The 21,859-nt window shown below is 37.4% G+C and overlaps 1 protein-coding gene across 8 annotated transcripts in view; it reads left to right on the plus strand.

The window, feature by feature from the left end:
• Nucleotides 1-21,859, plus strand: part of INTS12 (integrator complex subunit 12) — a 39,236-nt gene that overhangs the window by 11,334 nt on the left and 6,043 nt on the right. For 3 of the 8 annotated variants that reach the window (XM_073237213.1, XM_073237214.1, XM_073237215.1), the window contains exons 2-7: nt 7,415-7,494; nt 7,613-7,846; nt 8,299-8,463; nt 11,736-11,888; nt 14,048-14,235; nt 19,688-19,847. In XM_073237213.1, coding sequence (XP_073093314.1) covers nt 8,308-8,463; nt 11,736-11,888; nt 14,048-14,235; nt 19,688-19,847 — 657 coding nt within the window. In that variant the 5' untranslated portion in view covers nt 7,415-7,494; nt 7,613-7,846; nt 8,299-8,307. The remainder of the gene's footprint in view (nt 1-7,414; nt 7,495-7,612; nt 7,847-8,298; nt 8,464-11,735; nt 11,889-14,047; nt 14,236-19,687; nt 19,848-21,859) is intronic. The other 5 variants (XM_037020249.2, XM_037020251.2, XM_037020252.2 and 2 more) reach the window with 3 other exon arrangements.

Here is a 21,859-nt window from a genome sequence, read left to right on the forward strand (position 1 = left end):
TGATGGACACTTAGGTTGCTTCCATATCTTAGCTATTGTAAATAGTGCTGCGATAAACATAGGGTTGCATCTGTCTTTTTCGAACTGGAGTGCTGCATTCTTAGGGTAAATTCCTAGAAGTGGAATTCCTGGGTCAAATGGTATTTCTATTTTGAGCTTTTTGAGGAACCTCCATACTGCTTTCCACAATGGTTGAACTAATTTACATTCCCACCAGCAGTGTAGGAGGGTTTCCCTTTCTCCACAACCTTGCCAACATTTGTTGTTGTTTGTCTTTTGTATGGTGGCCATCCTTACTGGTGTGAGGTGATATCTCATTGTGGTTTTAATTTGCATTTCTCTGATGACTAGTGATGTGGAGCATCTTTTCATGTGTCTGTTGGCCATCTGAATTTCTTCTTTGGAGAACTGTCTGTTCAGTTCCTCTGCCCATTTTTTAATTGGATTATTTGCTTTTTGTTTGTTGAGGTGTGTGAGCTCTTTATATATTTTGGATGTCAACCCTTTATTGGATCTGTCATTTATGAATATATTCTCCCATACTGTAGGATACCTTTTTGTTCAATTGATGGTGTCCTTTGCTGTACAGAAGCTTTTCTGCTTGATATACTCCCACTTGTTCATTTTTGCTTTTGTTTCCCTAGCCCAGGGAGATATGTTCATGAAAAGTCACTCATGTTTATGTTCAAGAGATTTTTGCCTATGTTTTTTTCTAAGAGTTTTATGGTTTCATGACTTACATTCAGGTCTTTGGTCCATTTCGAATTTACTTTTGTGTATGGGGTTAGACAGTGATCCAGTTTCATTCTCTTACATGTAGCTGTCCAGTTTTGCCAGCACCATCTGTTGAAGAGACTGTCATTTCCTCATTGTATGTCTATGGCTCCTTTGTCATATATTAATTGACCAAATACGCTTGGATTAATGTCTGAAGTCTCTATTCTGATCCACTGGTCTATGGCTCTGTTCTTGTGCCAGTACAAAACTGTCATGATTACTGTGGCTTTGTAGTAGAGCTTGAAGTTGGGGAGCGAGATCCCCCACACTTTATTCTTCCTTCTCAGGATTGCTTTAGCTATTCAGGGTCTCTGGTGTTTCCATATGAATTTTTGAACTATTTATTCCAGTTCGTTCAAGAATGCTGTTGGTAATTTGATAGGGATTGCATCAAATCTGTATATTGCGTTGGGCAGGATGGCCATTTTGATGATATTAATTCTTCCTAGTCAAGAGCATGGGATGAGTTTCCATTTGTTAGTGTCCTCTTTAATTTCTCTTTAGACTGACTTACAGTTTTCAGGGTATAGGTCTTTCACTTCCTTGGTTAGGTTTATTCCTAAGTATTTTATTCTTTTTGATGCAATTGTGAATGGAATTGTTTTCCTGATTTCTCTTTCTATTAGTTCATTGATAGTGTACAGGAAAGCCACAGATTTCTGTGTGTTAATTTTGTATCCTGCAACTTTGCTGTATTCCAATATCAGTTCTAGTAGTTTTGGAGTGGAGTCTTTAGGGTTTTTTATGTACAATATCATGTCATCTGCAAATAGTGACAGTTTTACTTCTTCTTTACCAATTTGGATTGGTTATTTTTCTTTGTTTTGTCTAATTGCTGTGGCTAGGACCTCCAGTACTATGTTGAATAACAGTGGGGAGAGTGAGCATCCCTGTCTTGTTCCCGATCTCAGAGGAAAATCTTTCAGCTTCTCACTGTTCAGTATGATGTAGGCTGTGGTATGTTGAGGTACTTGCCATCTATACATATTTTGTTGAGAGTTTTTATCATGAATGAATGTCGAATTTTGTCGAATGCTTTTTCAGCATCTATGGAGATGGTCATGTGATTTTTGTCCTTTTTGTTGATGTGGTGGATAATGTTGATGGATTTTCAAATGTTGTACCATCCTTGCTTCCCGGGGATGAATTCCACTTGGTCATGGTGTATGACCTTTTTGATGTATTTTTGAATTCAGTTTGCTAATATTTTGTTGAGTATTTTTGCATCTACGTTCATCAGGGATATCGGTCTGTAGTTATCTTTTTTAGTGGGGTCTTTGCCTGGTTTTGGTATTAGGGTGATGTTGGCTTCATAGAATGAGTTTGGGAGTATTCCCTCCTCTTCTATTTTTTGGAAAACTTTAAGGAGAATGAGTATTATATCTTCTCTGTATGTCTGATAAAATTCCGATGTTAATCCATCTGGACCAGGGGTTTTGTTCTTGGGTAGTTTTTTGATTTCCGCTTCAATTTCTTTGCTGGTAATTGGTTTGTTTAGGTTTTGTGTTTCTTCCTTGATCAGTCTTGGAAGGTCGTGTTTTTCTATTAAGTTGTCCGTTTCTTCTAGGTTTTCCAGCTTCGTACCACATAGGTTTTTATAGTATTCTCTAATAATTCTTTGTATTTCTGTGGGGTCCATCATGATGTTTCCTTTCTTGTTTCTGATTCTGTTGATGTGTGTTGATTCTCTTTTTCTCTTAATAAGTCTGGCTAGAGGCTTATCTATTTTCTTAAAGAACCAGCTCTTGATTTCATTGATTTTTTTCTATTTTATTCTTCTCAATTGTATTTATTTCTTCTCTGATCTTTATTATGTCCCTCCTTCTGCTGACTTTAGGCCTCATTTGTTTTTCTTTTTCCAATTTCAATAATTGTGACATTAGACTATTCATTTGGGTTTGTTCTTCCTTCTTTAAATATGCCTGGAATGCTATATACTTTCCTCTTAAGACGCACAGATGTTGGGGCTTTGTGTTGTTGTTGTCATTTGTTTACATATATTGCTTGATCTCTATTTTATCGTTGATCCATTGATTATTTAGGAACATGTTGTTAAGCCTCCATGTGTTTGTGGGCCTTTTTACTTTCTTTGTACAATTTAGTTCTAGTTTTATATCTTTGTGGTCTAAAAAGTTGGTTGGTAGAATTTCAATCTTTTGGAATTTACTGAGGCTCTTTTTGTGAGCTAGTATGTGGTCTATTCTGGAGAATGTTCCATGTGCACTTGAGAAGAATGTGTATCCTGTTGCTTTTGGATGTAGAGTTCTATAGATGTCTATTAGGTCCATCTGTTCTAGTGTGTTGTTCAGTGCCTCTGTGTCCTTACTTATTTTCTGTCTGGTGGATCTGTCCTTTGGAGTGAGTGGTGTGTTAAAGTCTCCTAAAATGAATGCATTACATTCTGTTTCCTCCTTTAGTTCTGTTAGTATTTGTTTCACATATGCTGGTGTTCCTGTATTGGGTGTGTATATATTTATAATGGTTATATTCTCCTGTTGAACTGACCCCTTTATCATTATGTAATGTCCTTCTTTATGTCTTGTTACTTTCTTTGTTTTGAAGTCTATTTTGTCTGATACTAGTACTTCAACTCCTGCTTTTTTCTCCATGAAATATCTTTTTCCATCCCTTGACTTTTAGTCTGTGCAAGTCTTTGGGTTTGAGGTGAGTTTCTTGTAAGCAGCATATAGATGGGTCTTGCTTTTTTATCCATTCAGTGACTCTATGTCTTTTGATTGGTGCATTCAGTCCATTTACATTTAGGGTGATTATCAATAGGTATGTACTTATTGCCATCACAGACTTTAGATTTGTGGTTACCAAAGGTTCAGGGTTAATTTCCTTACTATCTAATAGTCTAACTTAACTCACTTAGTATGCTGTTACAAGTACAACCTAAAGATTCTTTTCTGTTTCTCCTCCTTTTTCTTTCTCCATTCTTTATATATTAGGTATCATATTCTGTACTTTTTGTCTATCCCTTGATTGACTTTGGGGATAGTTAATTAAATTTTGCATTTGCTTCGTAATTAGCTGTTTTACTTTCTTTACTGTGGTTTTATTACCTCTGGTGACAGCTATTCAACCTTAGGAACACTTCCATCTATAGCAGTCCATCCAAAATATACTGTAGAGATGGTTTGTTGGAGGTAAATTCTCTCAGCTTTTGCTTATCTGGAAATTGTTTAATCCCTCCTTCAAATTTAAATGATAATCCTGCCGGATAAAGTTATCTTTGTTCCAGGCCCTTCTGCTTCATGGCATTAAATACATCATGCCACTCCCTTCTGGCCTGTAAGGTTTCTGCTGAGAAGTCTGATGTTAGCCTGATGGGCTTTCCTTTGTATGTGATCTTATTTCTGTCTCTGGCTGCTTTTAACAGTCTGTCTTTATCTTTGATCTTTTCCATTTAATTACTATGTGTCTTGGTGTTGTCTTCCTTGGGTCCCTTGTGGTGGGAGATCTGTGGATCTCCATTTCCTGAGAGACTATGTCTTTCCCCAGATTGGGGAAGTTTTCAGCAACTACCCCCTCAAAGACACTTTCTATCCCTTTCTCTCTCTTCCTCTTCTGATATCCCTATAATGCGAATATTGTTCCGCTTGGATTGGTCACACAGTTCTCTCAATATTCTTTCATTCTTAGAGATCCTTTTTTCTCTCTGTGCCTCAGCTTCTTTGTGTTCTCTTGTCTAGTTTCTGTTTCATTTATTGTCTCCTCCACCGTATACAACCTGCTTTTAATGCCCTCCATCGTGCTCTTCAACAATTGGATCTCTGACCTGAATTCATTCCTGAGTTCTTGGATGTCTTTCTGTACCTCCATTAGCATGTTGATGATTTTTATTTTGAACTCCCTTTCAGGAAGAGTCACAAGGTCCATATCATTTAAATCTTTCTTGGGAGTTGTATTAATAATTTTACTCTGGACCAAATTTATTTGGCACTTCATATTTGTATATGGCGCCCTGTAGTGTCCAAAAGCTCTACTTTGGAGCTTCTCAGCCCCTGAAGCAATATTGGGGGCGCAGGGGAGCAGTATTGGTGCCTGGCAGGAGTAAAGAGCTGTTCCCCACTTCCCGGCTGCTGTGCCTGTCTCCACTGCCTGAACCAGTCGGCCAAGAACACAGATATAAGCTTTTGTCCCAGAACAGCCGAGTATGGATCCCTGCTTTCCACAAGCAGCCGGAATCCCAGTCACCCCAGGAACTCTGCCTGTCCCAGCTTTCCAACCCTGTAATCAAAAGAGTATGATGAAAGCACCATGAAATGTAGGTTTGTGATCCCAGTGCAGATCTCCAGAGCTAGGTATTCAGCAGTCCCAAGCCTTCCACTCCCTCCCTGCTCGGTTTCTCTTCCTCCCACCGGTGAGCTGGGGTGGGGGAGGGGCTCGGGTCCCACCGAGCCACAGCTCTGGTATGTTACCCTGTTTGGTGAGGTCTGCTCTTTTCTCCAGGTGTGTGCAGTCTGGCGCCGTCCTCTTTCCTGTTGCTCTCTCAGGATTAGTTGTGCCAACTGTATTTTCTAATTGTATCCAGTTTTAGGAGGAAGCCTCTGTCTCTTCTCTCATGCCATCTTTAATCCCTCTCGATTCAGGTATTTTTGTAGAGTACAGAATGTGACAGAAGTTTTGAGGCTGTCAAGTAAATACGTAATACATTCTTGAAAACTTAAAAAAAAAGCACAGGGTTGTGTGTGTGGTTCCAGTCAAATTGGAGACCTGAAAGGAAAGGAGTGACACACAGCAGCAATTCACCAGAGAATTCCGCTTTATTAGGGAAAGGTGCTGGGTTATATAGGAAGGGGCAACACCCCAGTGTCCCATCCCTTTACTAGGACAGGACATCCTTTCTCTCCTCCACATTTCCATAACTATATCCACTCCCACAGCCCCCAGTACTCCCTTTCTGATGGCCCTCATAGCCGACGACCCCCCCTCTACCCAATGAAAGCTCCGGTTCCGCCCTCATACAACTGACATTACCAAACTCACCGACCTTGCCTCCAGCCTCCACTCTGCTTCCAATTCCAACCCATTCTCTTCAATACTAACAAACCCCCTCCTCACCTGGCTCTGGCCCATTGCAGGCCCCATAATAATCATTCTTCTCGCCTGTCTCTTCTTACCCTGTATAATAAAGTTCATCAAATCCCAAGTCATAAAAATCTCTAATCAAACTTTCAACCAGCTTTTCTCAGGAACTACCAGCTTTTAGCCACAGAAGATCCCTCACCCTCATGTAACCTCCTCACCACACACTGAGGTGGACCCCTCTCCCCGCTGGAAACTGTTCCTAGAAACACTGGCCACAGACGCCTGGCTTCTGACACCCGTATCCTCTTGGCACCATTGGAATCAACAAGTCCTCAACCTATGGTTACAGGGAACCTTCATTGATTTCCAACCTGAAGAAGTCCACATCTACTCATCCTTACTGTGGGGAGTCCTATCAACCCTTTCCTCCCAGTCCTCAAGCCCTCACTCCCTTCTCCGCCCCCGTTCAGCAGGAAGCAGTCAGAGAGAAAGCAACGTCCACAACCCCATAGAGGAGAAAGCGGGGAATGAAGGGCTCCCACCAGTAAGATGGCGAACTCACCCCTCGCCCCCCCTAATCCCAGCACCTAGCCAATAGCCACCAACCCCGTAGAAGTGACACCTCAGTCAGCTCATGCCCCTTCCTATATAACCCAGCCCCTTTCCCTAATAAAGCAGAATTCTCCGGTGAATTGCTGCTGTGTGTTGCGCCTTTCCTTTCAAGACCAATTGGGAGTAAGTAGATGGGGAAAGAGCAAACACTATCCATTTTCAGGCTGAGCTTTCATATGCTAATATTCGACCCATAGCAAGTTTTAATGGCTTTATAAATCCCAAAAATGGGAGATTACTGTGGATTGGCTGACAGATCCATAATTCCAGCAGTGCAAATGTGTTTCCTTATTAGAATATTAACCTGAAGGACAGAAGACAATTTCAAGCCCTAAAATATTGGTAAAAGTATTGAATACAAAGTACACATTTTTATTTTAATGATTCCTTGCCTGGAAAAGCATTTGAAAAACTGACACCAGAATTAGAGCCACATGATACCATTAGTACTGAAAATAAAACTTTTTAATGTTTTGGGATTTCATAAGCCTTTGATGTATATCTTTACTTTTTTTATTATTTTTTTGGAGAGCAAGGCAGAGGCTTTTATTTAGAGAGAAAGCATGAGGACAGAGCTCCTATAAGAGAGTCTCCTATCTTTACTATTTTGTAAATTCCTTATAACACAGAGTATTATCATAGGCCCTATGGGAGATTTCATATATATATATGAATAATATATATTCATATATATATATATATACACATACATATTTTAAGTAGTTATAGCAGCATTCCTCAGAGACCTTGCTTTTTAAGAATAGGTTAATGCATGAGATACCAAAATGTAAATGTGATGCAATATGATTATCATTACAATATTTCCTGAAGCATTCCAGATTAGGGCAGAGGACTAAAGAGGCAAAAAAAAGGTAGTTGATGTAAAAGCTGCAGCAGTGACTTTTATAGGTTATCACTTAATGCATCCTCTAACCATTCCCCTCCTGTGATATCCTACCCCCCAGTGAAATTTTTTTTTTTTTTATCATAGAAATTAGGTTTGAGAGAAGCAATTTTGGTATACAGTCAATGAGACTGTAGCTCTGGGCCAGAGGAGGTTCTCAGCTCCAGGCAAGTTCACTCTGTATTCACTGAGACTGAAATATGACAATGGAATGTTGATGGGGCCTGGTGGGAGGGGGAATGAGGGTAAAAGTGTTTATACCAAGCTTTATTCTCACTGTGGCAGGTCAAGTGCTAGAGTAACATCTACATCCAAGCAAGTCCGTCTCCGACTCCGACTCCAACTCCAACTCCGACTCCATCTCCATCTCCATCTCCATCTCCATCTCCATCTCCATCTCCATCTCCATCTCCATCTCCATCTCCATCTCCATCTCCTCCTCCAGCCTCTGCTCTGCGTCAAGCACTGGGTGGAGCTCTTTATATAGCAGCACAGGCAATATTGACTTATTGCCAACAGGTGTGTAAGTATAGCCTGTACAGTAGGCTGATTACATGAGCAAGTAGATTAGGGTCAGGTGAGGATCCTGGCCCGGGGAACTTCATTTTCCCTGCATTGACCTAAATCCTAAATACATCAAGTTCCCATGAACTGAACTGTAAGTGTATACTTTGTTAAAAAGTTAGGAAGGGACTCTGGCAAGGAGAAGCTTATCTGGATTTAAAACCTTGCCATAGATATGGGTACACAGAAAACTGATAACACTCTTGCTTCAGGGAAAAATAACTAGACAATGCCAGTCAGGGATAAGAAAGAATTTTTACTTTTATCTGTAATAACCTTTTGGACATTTCAAATTTTTTATCACATGCACAGTATTACTTATTATCAACAAAAGAACAGATTAGCTTGACATAGATGATTGCCCATTGTCTCTAAATTACTTTCCCCCTTCTCTTTTTTTTTTTCAGGTGTTTGCAATGGCTGCTACTGTGAACTTGGAACTCGATCCCATTTTTTTGAAAGCACTAGGCTTCTTACATTCAAAAAGTAAAGATTCTGCTGAAAAGCTAAAAGCACTACTTGATGAATCTTTAGCTCGGGGCATTGATTCAAGTTACCGTCCATCGCAAAAGGTACCTAAGTGAATTAAATGCTTGGAGGGAATTTGTAAAACCTGCAGTAGTAGTGTTACCATTTAGGCCACCTCAAAACAATCTCCCTGTCAAAATAATCTTTCCTGCGGCATGAAATTATGTTCTTTAATGTTCTTTTCTTCCTTTAAACTTTCAGAGAACTGTTACACTACGTAGAAAAGTTAGCTGGGTGAGAGGAATATTCTGTTCCACTTTAAGTGAAGAGAAACCTACTTGTTTACAATTTACTTTAATTTTTAATTCTTGTGACTAGAATTTTTTTAAGTTGCTAAATGAAACCATAATCACTTATGATTATTCTTTAATGTTTTATGAGCAAAAAAATCATGATATTAAAAAAAGAGATTTTTGCAATGAAGTTGATTGAATATGGATAGGAGAAGTTAAGGGAAAAAGAAGTTTTAGATGAACTGTGAGACTGTATAGCTCTAGTCTTGATCATAACAAAGTTGCCAAGCAACTTTTTGTAAAAAGAAGATACGTTTTTGAAACCAGACAAACCTGTTTTAAATCCTGCCTTACCTCTTACTAGTTATGTGATAATATAACTTTCAATGTAATTATGTTGCCAATGGATTTCAGTCCCAGGCAAGTTCGCTATAGATTCAGTGTGACCAAAGAAATTGACAGCAAAATGTTGTTTGAGGTGAAAGGGTTTATTACCGGGCTTGTTCTCCTGGCGGTAGGTCCAGCACTAGCGTCTCTGCCTCCCCCCAGAGCACTGGGCTGAGCTCTCAATACAGTGCAATAATAGCTTATTGCCTAAAGGTGTGGAAGTGGTAGCCTAGCAACGGGCCAGTTACATCATCAGGTGGTTTAAGTTCAGTGAGGATCCTGGTCATAGGAACCCCAACTTCCCCACATAATATACCTTGAACATTTACAATGGCCTAGGTACTTTTCTGAATGGTGTATGTGGGCAATTAATTTTAACCATGGTAACAATTCTTTGAGATAGGTATTATTTTTCATTTTACAGTTAGGAAACTGAGGTGCATTGTAAGTGAATTTCACCCAGATTATTTCTTTATTAGTAAAATGGGGATAAGAAGAACTTACAAAAGTAGAGAAAACTAAAAGATAAACTCTGAATCACATATGTCTGTGGACCTAAATACCAACCGAGAAGGGGAAGGCAGAACTACATGACTAGTTCTGTCTATCCAGTATCTCAAGCCGAAGACAGGCTAAATCCCAGACTCAGTGCCCAAATAAACAATGGTATTTTGCACCCATCCTTTCAACATTGGCTTTTTTCTTTATTGTCTCAAGACTTGTTATTGTCTTTTGAATAGTAGAGCCACTGTGATCTCATTTTTTCTACCATTTTCATTCTGGTAGGTTTAGTGAGTTCAAACCAACCAATTAATACAACTCTACAAAACATACTATCAAGTTAATTCTGCTCTGAGTAGTAATTTAATCCAAATAGTAAAAACCCATTATTACTAAAGAAGCAGAATTTTGAGATTCTAAAACAAGGTAGTTTATCTGTTAAAGTACATGAAAATTTTGTTGTGATTCAAAAGCCTCCTGCCCTTAGGTTTCTAACTGGGGTTACTTCTCTTGGTCAGTTTATAGAAGATACTCTGTTAGTATTTCAATAGCATTGATTCGTTTAATTGTAGCCTTCAGCTGGACATGTCCATTCTCTAGAATTCTGTGAGAATCACCTAGAGTCAGTGGTATGCTTATAAACATTAACAACCAGCTCTCCAAGTGTAGTTCCAACACAGAAATTGGTTATTTTCATTTACATCATTGAGTATTGAGTAATTCAAATCTGAAATAATGGAATGAGAACTTAATTCATCCATCAGTGACTTGTAACTTCTTTGCTGAATTAGGTAATAGTTTTCAAATGATGCAAGATCATGTCCTCAATTTTTATGTTACAGACAGGATACACTTTGAAGTTTAATCTGCATTATTAATATGTTCTCCATCACTTTCCTAAGTCTACACAAGTAGTCACCAAACTTTCTGTAGAGTCAAATAGTAAATATTGCAGGTTTTGTGAGCCAGATGGTCTCTGTCACAACAATCGAATTCTGCCACGGTAGTGTGAAAACCGCCATAGATCGTACATAAGTGAATGAATATCGCTGTGTTCTAGTATAATTTTATTGATAGAAAATAGGCAGTAGGCCAGATGTGGCCTACAGGCCCCAGTTTGCCAACCCCTATCTAGATATTCATCACAGCAATAAGTCAAGCCCTGTAACCGGTAAGTCTAAAGCTCCATTCCTCATCTTTTCCCTTCTTTTCCTCCTCAGAGGTCTTTACTCTTCTGAAGCTATGTATCATTCCCATTTACATTTTATTTTTATTTGTTATCACAGAAAAATGGACTGCACTCAGATGTTCTAGTTTTATTTAGAATGATAGGGAAATGCTTTCCTTTCTGGGGGTTGATTCCAAGAAGCTACTGTATGCATAAACTTTTTATACTATTAACAACAATAGATAGCAAGTATATATATAAGCACAGCTGTCATACAAGAGCAAGTTTTAAAACAGAATGAAAAGACAAGCCAGAGACTGGGAGAAAATATTTGCAAATCATATATCTAATGAAGGATTTGTATCCATAATCTAGACACTTACTCTAGAGAAATGAAAGTATATGTCCGTACAAAGACTTGTATGTGAAAGTTCATAACAGCTTTATTTGTAATAGCCCCAAACTGCAAGCCACCCAAATGTCCACTGATAGATAAGTGAATGAACAATTGTGTCATATCCATTCGATGGAATATTACTCAGTAATAAAAGGAATGATTTATTGATATTCTTAGCAACATGTATGAATCTCAAAATAAATACACTGAGTGAAAGAACCCAGAAAAAAAGAGTACATCCTGTATGATTCCATTTACATAAATTTCTAAGAAATGCGAACTAATCTACAATTGCAGAAAGCAGACCAGTGGTTGGTTTAGGATAGGGGACATCGTTTCTCTAGGACATATACCTGTAGGAGTGATTACAGAGGCCCACAAGGAAACTTTGGGGAATGATGATATGTTTTTTTATATTGCTTGTATGCAGAGAAACTTAGCAAACTTTACACCTTAAGGAGGTGCAGTTTGTGTATCAATTATTCTCAATAAATCTTTTTAAAGAAAAGGACATTATATTGGTTACAACATAGTATTTTAATTTTGAAAATTGTTTAATTTGTGACCTATTTTTTTATTATAAAATAGCTGAATATATAACCATGGCTATCTTTTTATTTCACCTTTTAGGATGTGGAGCCATCCAAAATTTCAAGCACAAAAACAATTTCCATTAAGCAAGAGCCCAAAACATCCTCTAATCTTCCTTCTGGCAATAATAATGGCAAGGTCCTCACAACTGACAAGGTGAAGAAGGAACCTGAAAAGAGACCTACTGATAAAGTAAGATTTCATTTTAATCTAGTAAAAAAAATTAATTAATTAATTAATTGCTTATAGGCAGAAAAATGTTTTGTACTTCCTTTATATAATAGTGGGTAAAAATACATAACAATCACTCAGTAAATATGTTTTGGTAATTATATATACTGATTTTTTGAAAAGAGAGTAAAATTTAGAAACACTTTTAAACCATTTACTGAAGTCATTGTCAACAAATGTTTGAGCCCTAGGGGATGTACTCATTTCAAGTATAAACTTAATTCATACCTCAAATATTCTAGATGGAACAGTTGTTAAAGAAAAAAATGATAGAAAATAATGATGTAAATGACTAAACAAGAAATTTATTACAGAATGGCATGTATCTTTAACAGGGCTATAGATAATTCTTGAATTGTGTATACTGAATGATTTCTACACATAGTTAATTATTAAGGTTTTAGCACGAAGAAAAAATACTCATTAGAAAAGATATTTAGTAACCCCTGCCCTCAGGGTGAGGTATATTAATACCATGTGTTTTCACACTTTTCATACTTTTTCTAAATATTAGCTACTTGTAAGCTATATTGTTTTCTGTGCTTTTAAATTTATGAAACTGGTTTCATATTGCACATGTATCTCTTTTGACAACTTTTTCTACAATCAATAATGTAGTTTTGAAATTTACCTATGTTGATACATGTAGATCTGAATATTTCAGCTACCATTTAATATTCATTTTATAAATAAACCAGATTAGACCTTCTCCTACTGATGAACAGTTAGCTTATTTCTTGTTTTCTAATAAAATGGAGCTTCAGTGAGCTGCTTTATATGTAGCTCTTTGCATACATGGTGGTAGTTTCTATAGGATGTATACCTATAAGTGGATGTAATAGGATGGGTACATCTTCATTATTACTAAGCATTGTCAAATTACTATCCAAAGTGGATGAACTAAATTTATACTCTCACCAATAAAGTATAAGAATGCCAAATTCTCCCCATCTTATCAGATTAAGTTTTTGCTAATCTGACAGGTTTATTTATATCTCAAAGAGAAAGGCCAGAATTTGCTTTGAAGCAAATATGGCCATGTGTTAAATCTAGAAGGCTAGTAGATATTTCCTTCTTTTCAATATATTTTAAATGTCAGTAGGTTATAATTTAAAATATTTTTAAGAAAAACAGTCTTATTAGTTCTGTGGCTTTTCAGGGGAAAAAGGGCAGAATAAGTAAACCCAATAAACTTCCAGAATTCTTTAACAGATGAAAAAGTACAAAGAGATATGCAAATACATGCTAAAATGTTCTGATTTATTTATTTCTCCTTGCTTGTTTCTTTTAACATACTGACAATGAATTTACTATAAAACCCTTATATATCCTTAGTGTGTATATCTATCCCTAACTTTGAGAAAATATCTGTCAAGTAAACTTTGGGCATTGCACACTGTCCATCTTACCCATCTCTCAGTGATGCAAAGTTTATTCTAACATGATGCTTTCTGATTGTATGCTTTTTTTTTTGGTATCATTAATCTACAATTACATGAAGAACATTATGTTTACTAGACTCCCCCCATCACCAAGTACCCCCCACAAATCCCATTACAGTCACTGTCCATCAGCATAGTAAGATACTGTAGAATCACTACTTGTCTTCTCTGTGTTGCACAGCCCTCCCCATGCCCCCCCATTATACAGGCTAATCATAATGCCCCCTTTCTTTCCACCCCCCACCCCCTTATCCTTCCATTCCCACCCTTAGTGGGACCTCCCCAGTCCCTTTTCCTTTGGTAACTGTTAGTCCATTCTTGGGTTCTGTGTTTCTGCTGCTGTTTTGTTCCTTCAGTTTATCCTTTGTTCTTATACTCCACATATGAGTGAAATCATTTGGTACTTGTCTTTCTCTACCTGAGCATAATACCCTCTATTTCACTGAGCGTAATACCCTCTAGCTCCATCCATGTTGTTGCAAATAGTGGGATTTGTTTTCTTATGGCTGAATAATATTCCATTGTGTATATGTACCACATCTTCTTTATCTGTTCATCTACTGATGGACACTTAGTTGCTTCCATTTCTTGGCTGTTGTAAATAATGCTTCCATTTCTTGGCTGTTGTAAATAGTGCTGCAGTAAACATACGGGTGCATGATCGTATGCTTTTTATAGATGAAATCAGATATCACTGAAGGCACTGATATTCCAAAGAAACCTAGGTTGGAAAAACCAGAGACACGGTCCTCTCCCATTACCGTTCAAACCAGCAAGGATTTAGCTATGGCTGACCTTTCCAGTTTTGAGGAGACCAGTGCTGATGATTTTGCCATGGAGATGGGATTGGCCTGTGTTGTTTGCAGGTAAGTTGTACCTTGCTGCAGATTCTTTTGTTTCTTTGTAAAGAGCAAACAACTTTAAGAAAATTCAAATACCAACTGTTGGGTGTTTTTTAATATTTCTGTTATTGTTATTTGGAGGTGGGTAACAGATAAGTAGATTATTCCCTATGAATAGCTCTTGTAGCAGTTTGTCCTGAAAATCGTCAACCGTTTTACCTTCCTCACTGTAGCATCTTTCATCTTTATATTGTTGTAACATTTTCTAAATTTTTAAGTTATAGAGGAAAAGTGGTTCTTGCTTTATTTTATAGTGAGGAAGAGTCTGTAGCAGATTCAGTTATTTCCATCTTTCTTTTTAAAAAGTCTGTGTTCCTTTTTTTTTCTGAATTGTTGATAGTACTTATAAAATAAACTGTTATGTTATCATTTCCTAAAACACCATTAAATCTTTTCCTAAGGATTGCAGAAATGAAATGAATAGATCAAGTAGGTTATTTCAGTGTTGTTTTAAAACATGGATACATTATTATAAAAGCACTGGTGATTAGTAGAAGATGCATGTAAAATATCAGAATAACTAGATTTTAAACTCCTTCATGCCAAAGGCTATGTTTTCATTTTTTATTTAAGTATAGTTGATACACAATCTTATATTGGTTTCAAATATACAACACAGTGGTTCAGTAGTTATCTATTTTATTAATTCCTCACCTCCTGTAGTGTGGTACTATCTGTCAACATAGGAATATGTTACAGAATCATTGGCTGTATTTTCCATGCTTTACTATCATCCCTGTGATCAACCTATATTATGATTAAAAATTTTTGTGCCCTTTTATCCCTCTCACCCTCCCCACTCTCCCCATCTACTCACCCCAGACCCTCTCCCATGGTAACCACCAGTCACTTCTCGTTGTCTTTGAGTCTGATGCTGTTTTGTTCCTTCTGTTTTGCTTTGTTTTTATATTCCACAAATAAGTGAATATTTGTATTTGTCTTTTCTCCATGTGACTATTTTGTTCCTTCTGTTTTGCTTTGTTTTTATATTCCACAAATAAATGAATATTTATATTCATCTTTTTTCTACCTGGCTTATTTCTTTTATCATAATATCCATCCATGTTGTTGCAAATGGCAGGATTTCTTTATTTTTTATTGCTAAATAATATTCCATTGTGTGCATGTACCACATCTTCTTTATCCATTCATCTATTGATGGACATTTTGGTTGCTTCCATATCTTGGCTATTGTATGTAATGTGGCAGTAAACATAGGGATGCATGTATCTTTTCTAATAAGGGGTTTTGTTTTCTTAAGGTAAATTTCTAGAAGTGGAATTACTGGGTCATATGGTATTTCTATTTTTAGTTTTTAGAGGAACCTCCATACTGCTTTCCCACCAACAGAGTAGGAGAGTTCCCTTTTCTTCACATCCTTGCCAACACTTGTTATTTCTTCTTATCTTTTGGATAGTGGCCATTCTGACTGGTGTGAGGTGGTATCTCACTGTAGTTTTAATTTGCATTTCCCTGGTGATCAGTGATATGGAGCATCTTTTCATGTGCCTGTTGGCCATCTGAATTTCTTTGGAGAAATGTCTTCAGGTCCTCCACCCACTTTTTAATTTGGTTATTGTTTTTTTGGTGTTGAGGCATAAAATTTCTTAGTAAATTTTGGATGCTAACCCCTTTATTGGAAAAATCATTTATGAATATATTCTGCCACACTGTAGGTTGTCTTTCTGTTTTGCTGATGGGGTTCTTCACTGTACAAAAGCTTTTTTTGTTTGATGTAGTACCATAGTACCATTTGTTCATTTTTAATAATTGTTGTTCTTGCCTGAGATGTATCCAGGAAAGAATTGCCTGCTTTTGTTTGAGATTTTTGACTGCACTTCTGAAAGTTTTATGGTTTCATGTATTACACTTTGGTAATACATATAGGCAACATAGAGATGGGTCATGTTTCTTTATTCTGCCACCCTATGTCTTTTGATTGGTGCATTCCATCTCTTTACATTTAAGGTAACTATTGATAGGTTTGTATCTAATTGCCATTTTATTAACTCTCTTCTGCTTGTTTTTGTAGTTCCTCTCTGTTCCTTTCTTCCTCTTATACTCTTCTTTTGTTATTTGATGGGTATTTTTAGTGTTATGATTTTATTTCTCTTTTTTAGTATTTTGTGTATCTGTTATAGGCTTTAGGTTTGTGGTTACCATAAGGTTCATGGATAGTTTCCTAACATGTAACAGCCTATATTAAGTTAATGATTAATCTATTTCAAACAAAATTTAAAGTACTTTTTTTTATTATTCTTCCTCCTCTACACCTTATGTACTAGATGTCATAATCTCCATTTTTTTGTATATCCCTTGACTGCTTTTGTGTATAATGGTTTTCCTACTTTAGTTTTAATTTCATAGTTTCTTGGTACATAATTGGTCTGCTACCTTTACTGTGGGTTTATTTTCAGTGGTGAAAAAAACTATTTAGACTTGAGAACATTTCCATCTACAGAAGTCCCTTTAACGTACTCTATAATGCCAGTTTAGTGGTGATGAGTTCCTTCAGCCTTTATTTATCTGGGAACTGTTTATTCTCTCCTTCAACTTTTATTGATAGTCTTGTGGGTAGAGAATTCTTGGTTGAAGGTCCTTCTGTTTCAGTACATTAAATATATAATGCCAATCCCTTCTGGCCTGTAAACTTTCTGCTGAAAAATGCTCATAGCCTTAGGGGTTTCCCTTATAAGTAATTTTTTTTCCCTCTCTGGCTTCTTTTAATACCCTCTCCTTATCCTTAATCTTTTTCATTTTAATTATTATATGTCTTGGTGTTGTCTTACTGAGGTTCCTTTTGTTAGGGGCTGTCTGTACTTTCAGAACCTGGGTGTCTGTTTCCTTCTCCAGATTGGGGATCTTTCAACAATTACTTCTTCGGAGAGACTTTCTGCCCCTTTGTCTCTTTCTTCTCCTTCTGGTACCCCTGTTATGCAAATGTTGTTTCATTCAGAGTAGTTACACAGCTCTCTTAGCATTCTTTTGTTCCTAGAGATTCTTTTTTCTCTTCCTCAGTTTCATTGTGTTCCTGTTCTCTAATTCCCATCTTATTGATTATCTCCTCTACTTGCAGCAATCTATTATTTATTCCCTCCATTGTATATTTCATTTCAGTTACTGTATTCTTCATCTCTGAGTGGCTCTTTTTCAACTCCTCTCCCCTTGTTGAAGTCCTCCCTGAGATCATCAATACTTTTCTGCAGATCACTGAGTATGTATTATCATTGTTACTTTGAAGTCTTTATCAAGAAGGTTGATGATCTGTATTTCATTTAGCCCTCTTTCTGGTGTCCTGTCCTGTAGTTTTGTTTGGAACATATTCCTCTACCTCCTCATTTATCAGGGTTTCTGTGTTTCTTCCTTTGTATTGCATATATTTGCTCTGTTTCCTCATCTAGACAGTAATGGCTTCATGAAGGTATCCTTTGGTGCCCAGGAGCTCAAGACCCTTTATTCTCCAGTGTCTGGTTGTTTGCTGTGGTACCCCAGTACTGCTGTGGGTTATGGGCAGGGCTGCCTTTCTGTCTGTCTGCACTGGTCTATCTCAGTCTGCCATAGATGGCAGCTCTCCTTAGCCAGCCCTTTGTGTGCTGATCAGCAGGGCTTCTACTGGGATTGTTGTGGGCAGTTCACCCTCTGCCTGTCCTGCAGTGATGATGACACTGCTGCACTAACGTGGTAGGTACATGGCTCTTCTGTGGAGTGCGCAGCACTGGGGCCCACGGTGCCAGACTGGGTCACCCTCAAGGAGAAAGGAGTGTTTGGAGCTGGGCCCCTCATGCACCTTCCCAGTTGGGCTGAGAGAGGGCCATGATAGCTTGGAAAGCCTCCCTCTGCCTGCCAGGCAGTAGTCTGTTGCTGCTGGGCCTATCAGGCTGGGTGGGTGGGCAATTGTGCAGGGAAGCACCTTAGGGCTGAGCCACCAGCTGGGGGTATGGAGTGTTTGTTTCTCCCACAATTGCCCAGCCAGGAAGGCTGAAGGGGCATCGGGGAAGTGTAGTCTACCTGCCTCATCCACCACCTCCCCCCTGTACCCTTCCCATTGCTGGCAAATCTTTCAAACTGCCTCTATGTTTTGGGTCTCAGTGGGACCAATTGAGGGTGCTGTCCTCCACAAGTGGCTGGAGTCTCAGCCTCCCAGAGTGCTCCAACTCTCTGGTGTCCAGCCCCAGCAATCACAAAAATCCAATGCAATGTGAACTCATGTTTCCAGAGTAGATCTCCAGGTCCAGTTGTGCAATTCCAGAGCCCCTGTCCCCTCCCCACTCTGTTGCTCTACCTCCTGCTTATGGTCTGGGATGCAGGAAGGGCTGGGGTCTTGACTGATCATGGCTCTGCCACTTTACCCTTCTCTGAGTGGTCTTCTCATCTTCACCAGATGTAGGTGGTCTGTTCTGCAGCCTTCAGGTCATTTTCAGGGTTAGTTGTATTTTCTGTAGTTTCTTCTGTGGTGTGTGTGTTGGAGGAAGTTTCCACCTTGCCTTCCTACTCCACCATCTTGTTTTCTGGGTTGGTGGTGCATGCGTGCATGCGTGTGTGTGTGTGCATGTGTGTGTGTGTGTGTAGGGGCTGTGTTTCTAATTGTTAATGGCTTTCACTGCCCAGCACAGCAGAAAAGATTGCCATCTTTGTTGCTAATTTGTTCCTGAAAATGTTAAATTCTGGTGCACTGGAACTGAGTAAATAACTATAAACTTTTGTGACCATATAGAGAATGAGTAAATATACTTTTGAATAGGATCATTTGTTACAGCTTCATTGTTTTCACATGCATTTGTTTATTTAAACCTTTATCTACCATGAAGGGTATCATTTTTAAATAAATAAACAAATGGTTAAGCAATAATGGGGAGAGAACTAGCAACTGTAATCCTCCATCAGGAGACTTATGATAATCTAAGGCTGTGGTGATTGTTTTCTGTGCTATTAGAATTTATACTTCTTGATACATATATTGCTACATTCTGTTCAGTTGATAAGACATTTGTTTATTGAACACCCTGTGTCTGCACAATAATGGTCTAGTTCCTACCTTTAGGCCACTCATATGTTAATGGAAAAGATAGAACAACATGTAGGTAAAAAATATAAAGGAATTTAACAGCAATAGAAGGAAATTGTCATGAGACTAGCCAAAGTCTACTACATTCTGGAAAAAAGAGAAAAATTACAGTGAGAAATGGTTTAGTAGAATATAGCCAAATTGAGTTACTAAAGCACCTGATATATTTATTAATGGTTGAACATAAGCTTTGAAAGAAATGAAGTGCTCGTGCAGGTTACATATTGGGGTTTGTTATTTTGCTCTGTGGTTTTCTGCAGTTTTTTTCTATCAAACTTCACCAGAACAACCCTACAATGACTAAATTGTTACATTCAAGTAAATGAAATGTTTAATGGTATATTTTCTTAGGCAAATGACTGTCGCCTCTGGTAATCAATTAGTAGAATGTCAGGAGTGTCATAATCTCTACCACCAAGACTGCCACAAGCCCCAGGTGACAGACAAGGAAGTGAATGACCCTCGCCTTGTGTGGTATTGTGCCCGATGTACCAGACAAATGAAAAGAATGGTAGGAATCATGTTTTTCTCTACTTTAAATAGTCTCTTGCACTTTTTTGTTGGTATGTGCTTTTCAACATAAAAAGTTAGATTTAAGATACTGGGAAAAGTTGATTATATAAGCTGATTATTTAAACGTTTTTGTATGTAGTGTCTATGTGTGATTTATATGTCTATGTCTAAAAACCAGACCATAGTATGTACATTTTTCTGTTCAGCTTTTAGCTTATTCTTATATAGTCAAACAGGATTAGAGACCCACAAAATATTAATCTTACTAGTATGTCAATATGCTTACCAACATTTTAAAATGCTACATAGCACTGTGGGAAGTAGTGAGATACAAACCCCAGTATTTGGTGAGTCTTGTAAGGAAATACTGAAAATGTCTATTTCTGAGTGAGCTTAAGCTGTATTTGTGTGTGCATCTCTGCCTTTCCCTGAATGTTTCTCAGTTCCTTAGTCTTTCCTTCTCTTCTTTGGCCATAGATCTCATTTTCTCAATGTGCTTTCTTGCTTTACTGCTCACTAATGTAACTGCCTTCACTATCATACTGAAATGTTTTCATTTGTTATACTGAATAGTTTTCTAACTTTTTATTCATCTAAATGGTAGATACATGAACTTCATTTTCTTTTTAAGAAATCAAGGAGTTGTTATTACTTCAAGCTAGTTTGCTTTCCCCATCTCTCTTCCCCTGCCTTAGATTAGGGACTTTCAATGGGAGATTATTCATGTCTATTAACCAAATGACTGTTTACGTAGATTTTTCTGACCAAATATATCTTTTTAAGTCAGAAGTGCTCCAATTTTTTCTGCTAAGTCTGATTTTTATTTAGCTTATTATTTAAAATAGCCTTCCAGGTCCTCAACCAAAATGATTCCAGGTACATTCCTAGACCTTGACAGAGAATTATTACTAAGAATTAGTAATAGTCAAAATAAATAATTTGTGACAGTAATTTATCTTTCTTTAATAATATTCAGGATTTGTTCTTTTCAACTATCATTTCATTGTAAGACTCTTAATAGAGTAAGCACTATTCTCTCCTAAGTTTTATGTGACTTAGTTTACATTGAATCTATATTTATGGTTCTAACCTTCTTTCTGGAATGAACTTTGGCAGCTGACCTGGTATCCTACAGTTACTTAAGTTCAACATCTTTAAAATTGAAGTTGTTTTCTTTTCCACTCAGGTTTTTCACCAATTGCCTGAACTAGAAAACATTATCCTTGGCTATTCTGTTAGTTTGATATCTCTTTGTTTACCAAATTTGTAAATTCTATCTCTTGTATATTTTTCAAATCTGTTCATTTTGCTCTTACTGCCTGTTGCTTTAGCCTCTTAAGATGTCCCCTTCCTTCCCTTCAAACCACTTTACTCATTATAATTAGAACAATTAGAATTACTCTTCTAAATAATTATCTACCTTTATCAGTTTAAATATGCCCAGTGGTTTTCAGTTACTTATATGATGAGGTTTTCCTCATTAGGGTGGGTATATAGACCTTCTCTCTCAGACCCAAGTCTACATTGTATCTTCTCCCCTACTTTACCATATACACCCATAAACTCTGGCCAGGCCAGACTAAGTGTATCATTCCCTAAATATGTGATGAACTTTCATGTTCCCATATGTTCTCCTTCTCAGTTTTTTTTTCATCTGGTATTTTTAAAAATCTTTACTGTTTGGCAAATTAAATGTGTAATTCTTGTATCAATAAGACCATGTCTCATTCATTGGCATAGCATAGAGCAGAGCTCAGGACTGGACACATCCCACATTCTATTGGTCTCATTTTAAGATACATAAAATGGAGGAAATGTGCATTAGGACCAAAAATCAATAGTCAGTAAGTTTATAGTCTATATGTCCAAAAGTCAGAGTACTACTGAATGGGGAACTATGACTAATATTTGAACATGATTAGAACATACCAAGTATAGACCTACGGAAATATGAAAAGGTATGATCTAAAGTGATCCTGAATATCAGGATCCCGTAAACACAAGGATTAA

Source organism: Manis javanica, chromosome 5 (genome assembly GCF_040802235.1).
Source record: "Manis javanica isolate MJ-LG chromosome 5, MJ_LKY, whole genome shotgun sequence".
Taxonomy (NCBI): domain Eukaryota; kingdom Metazoa; phylum Chordata; class Mammalia; order Pholidota; family Manidae; genus Manis; species Manis javanica.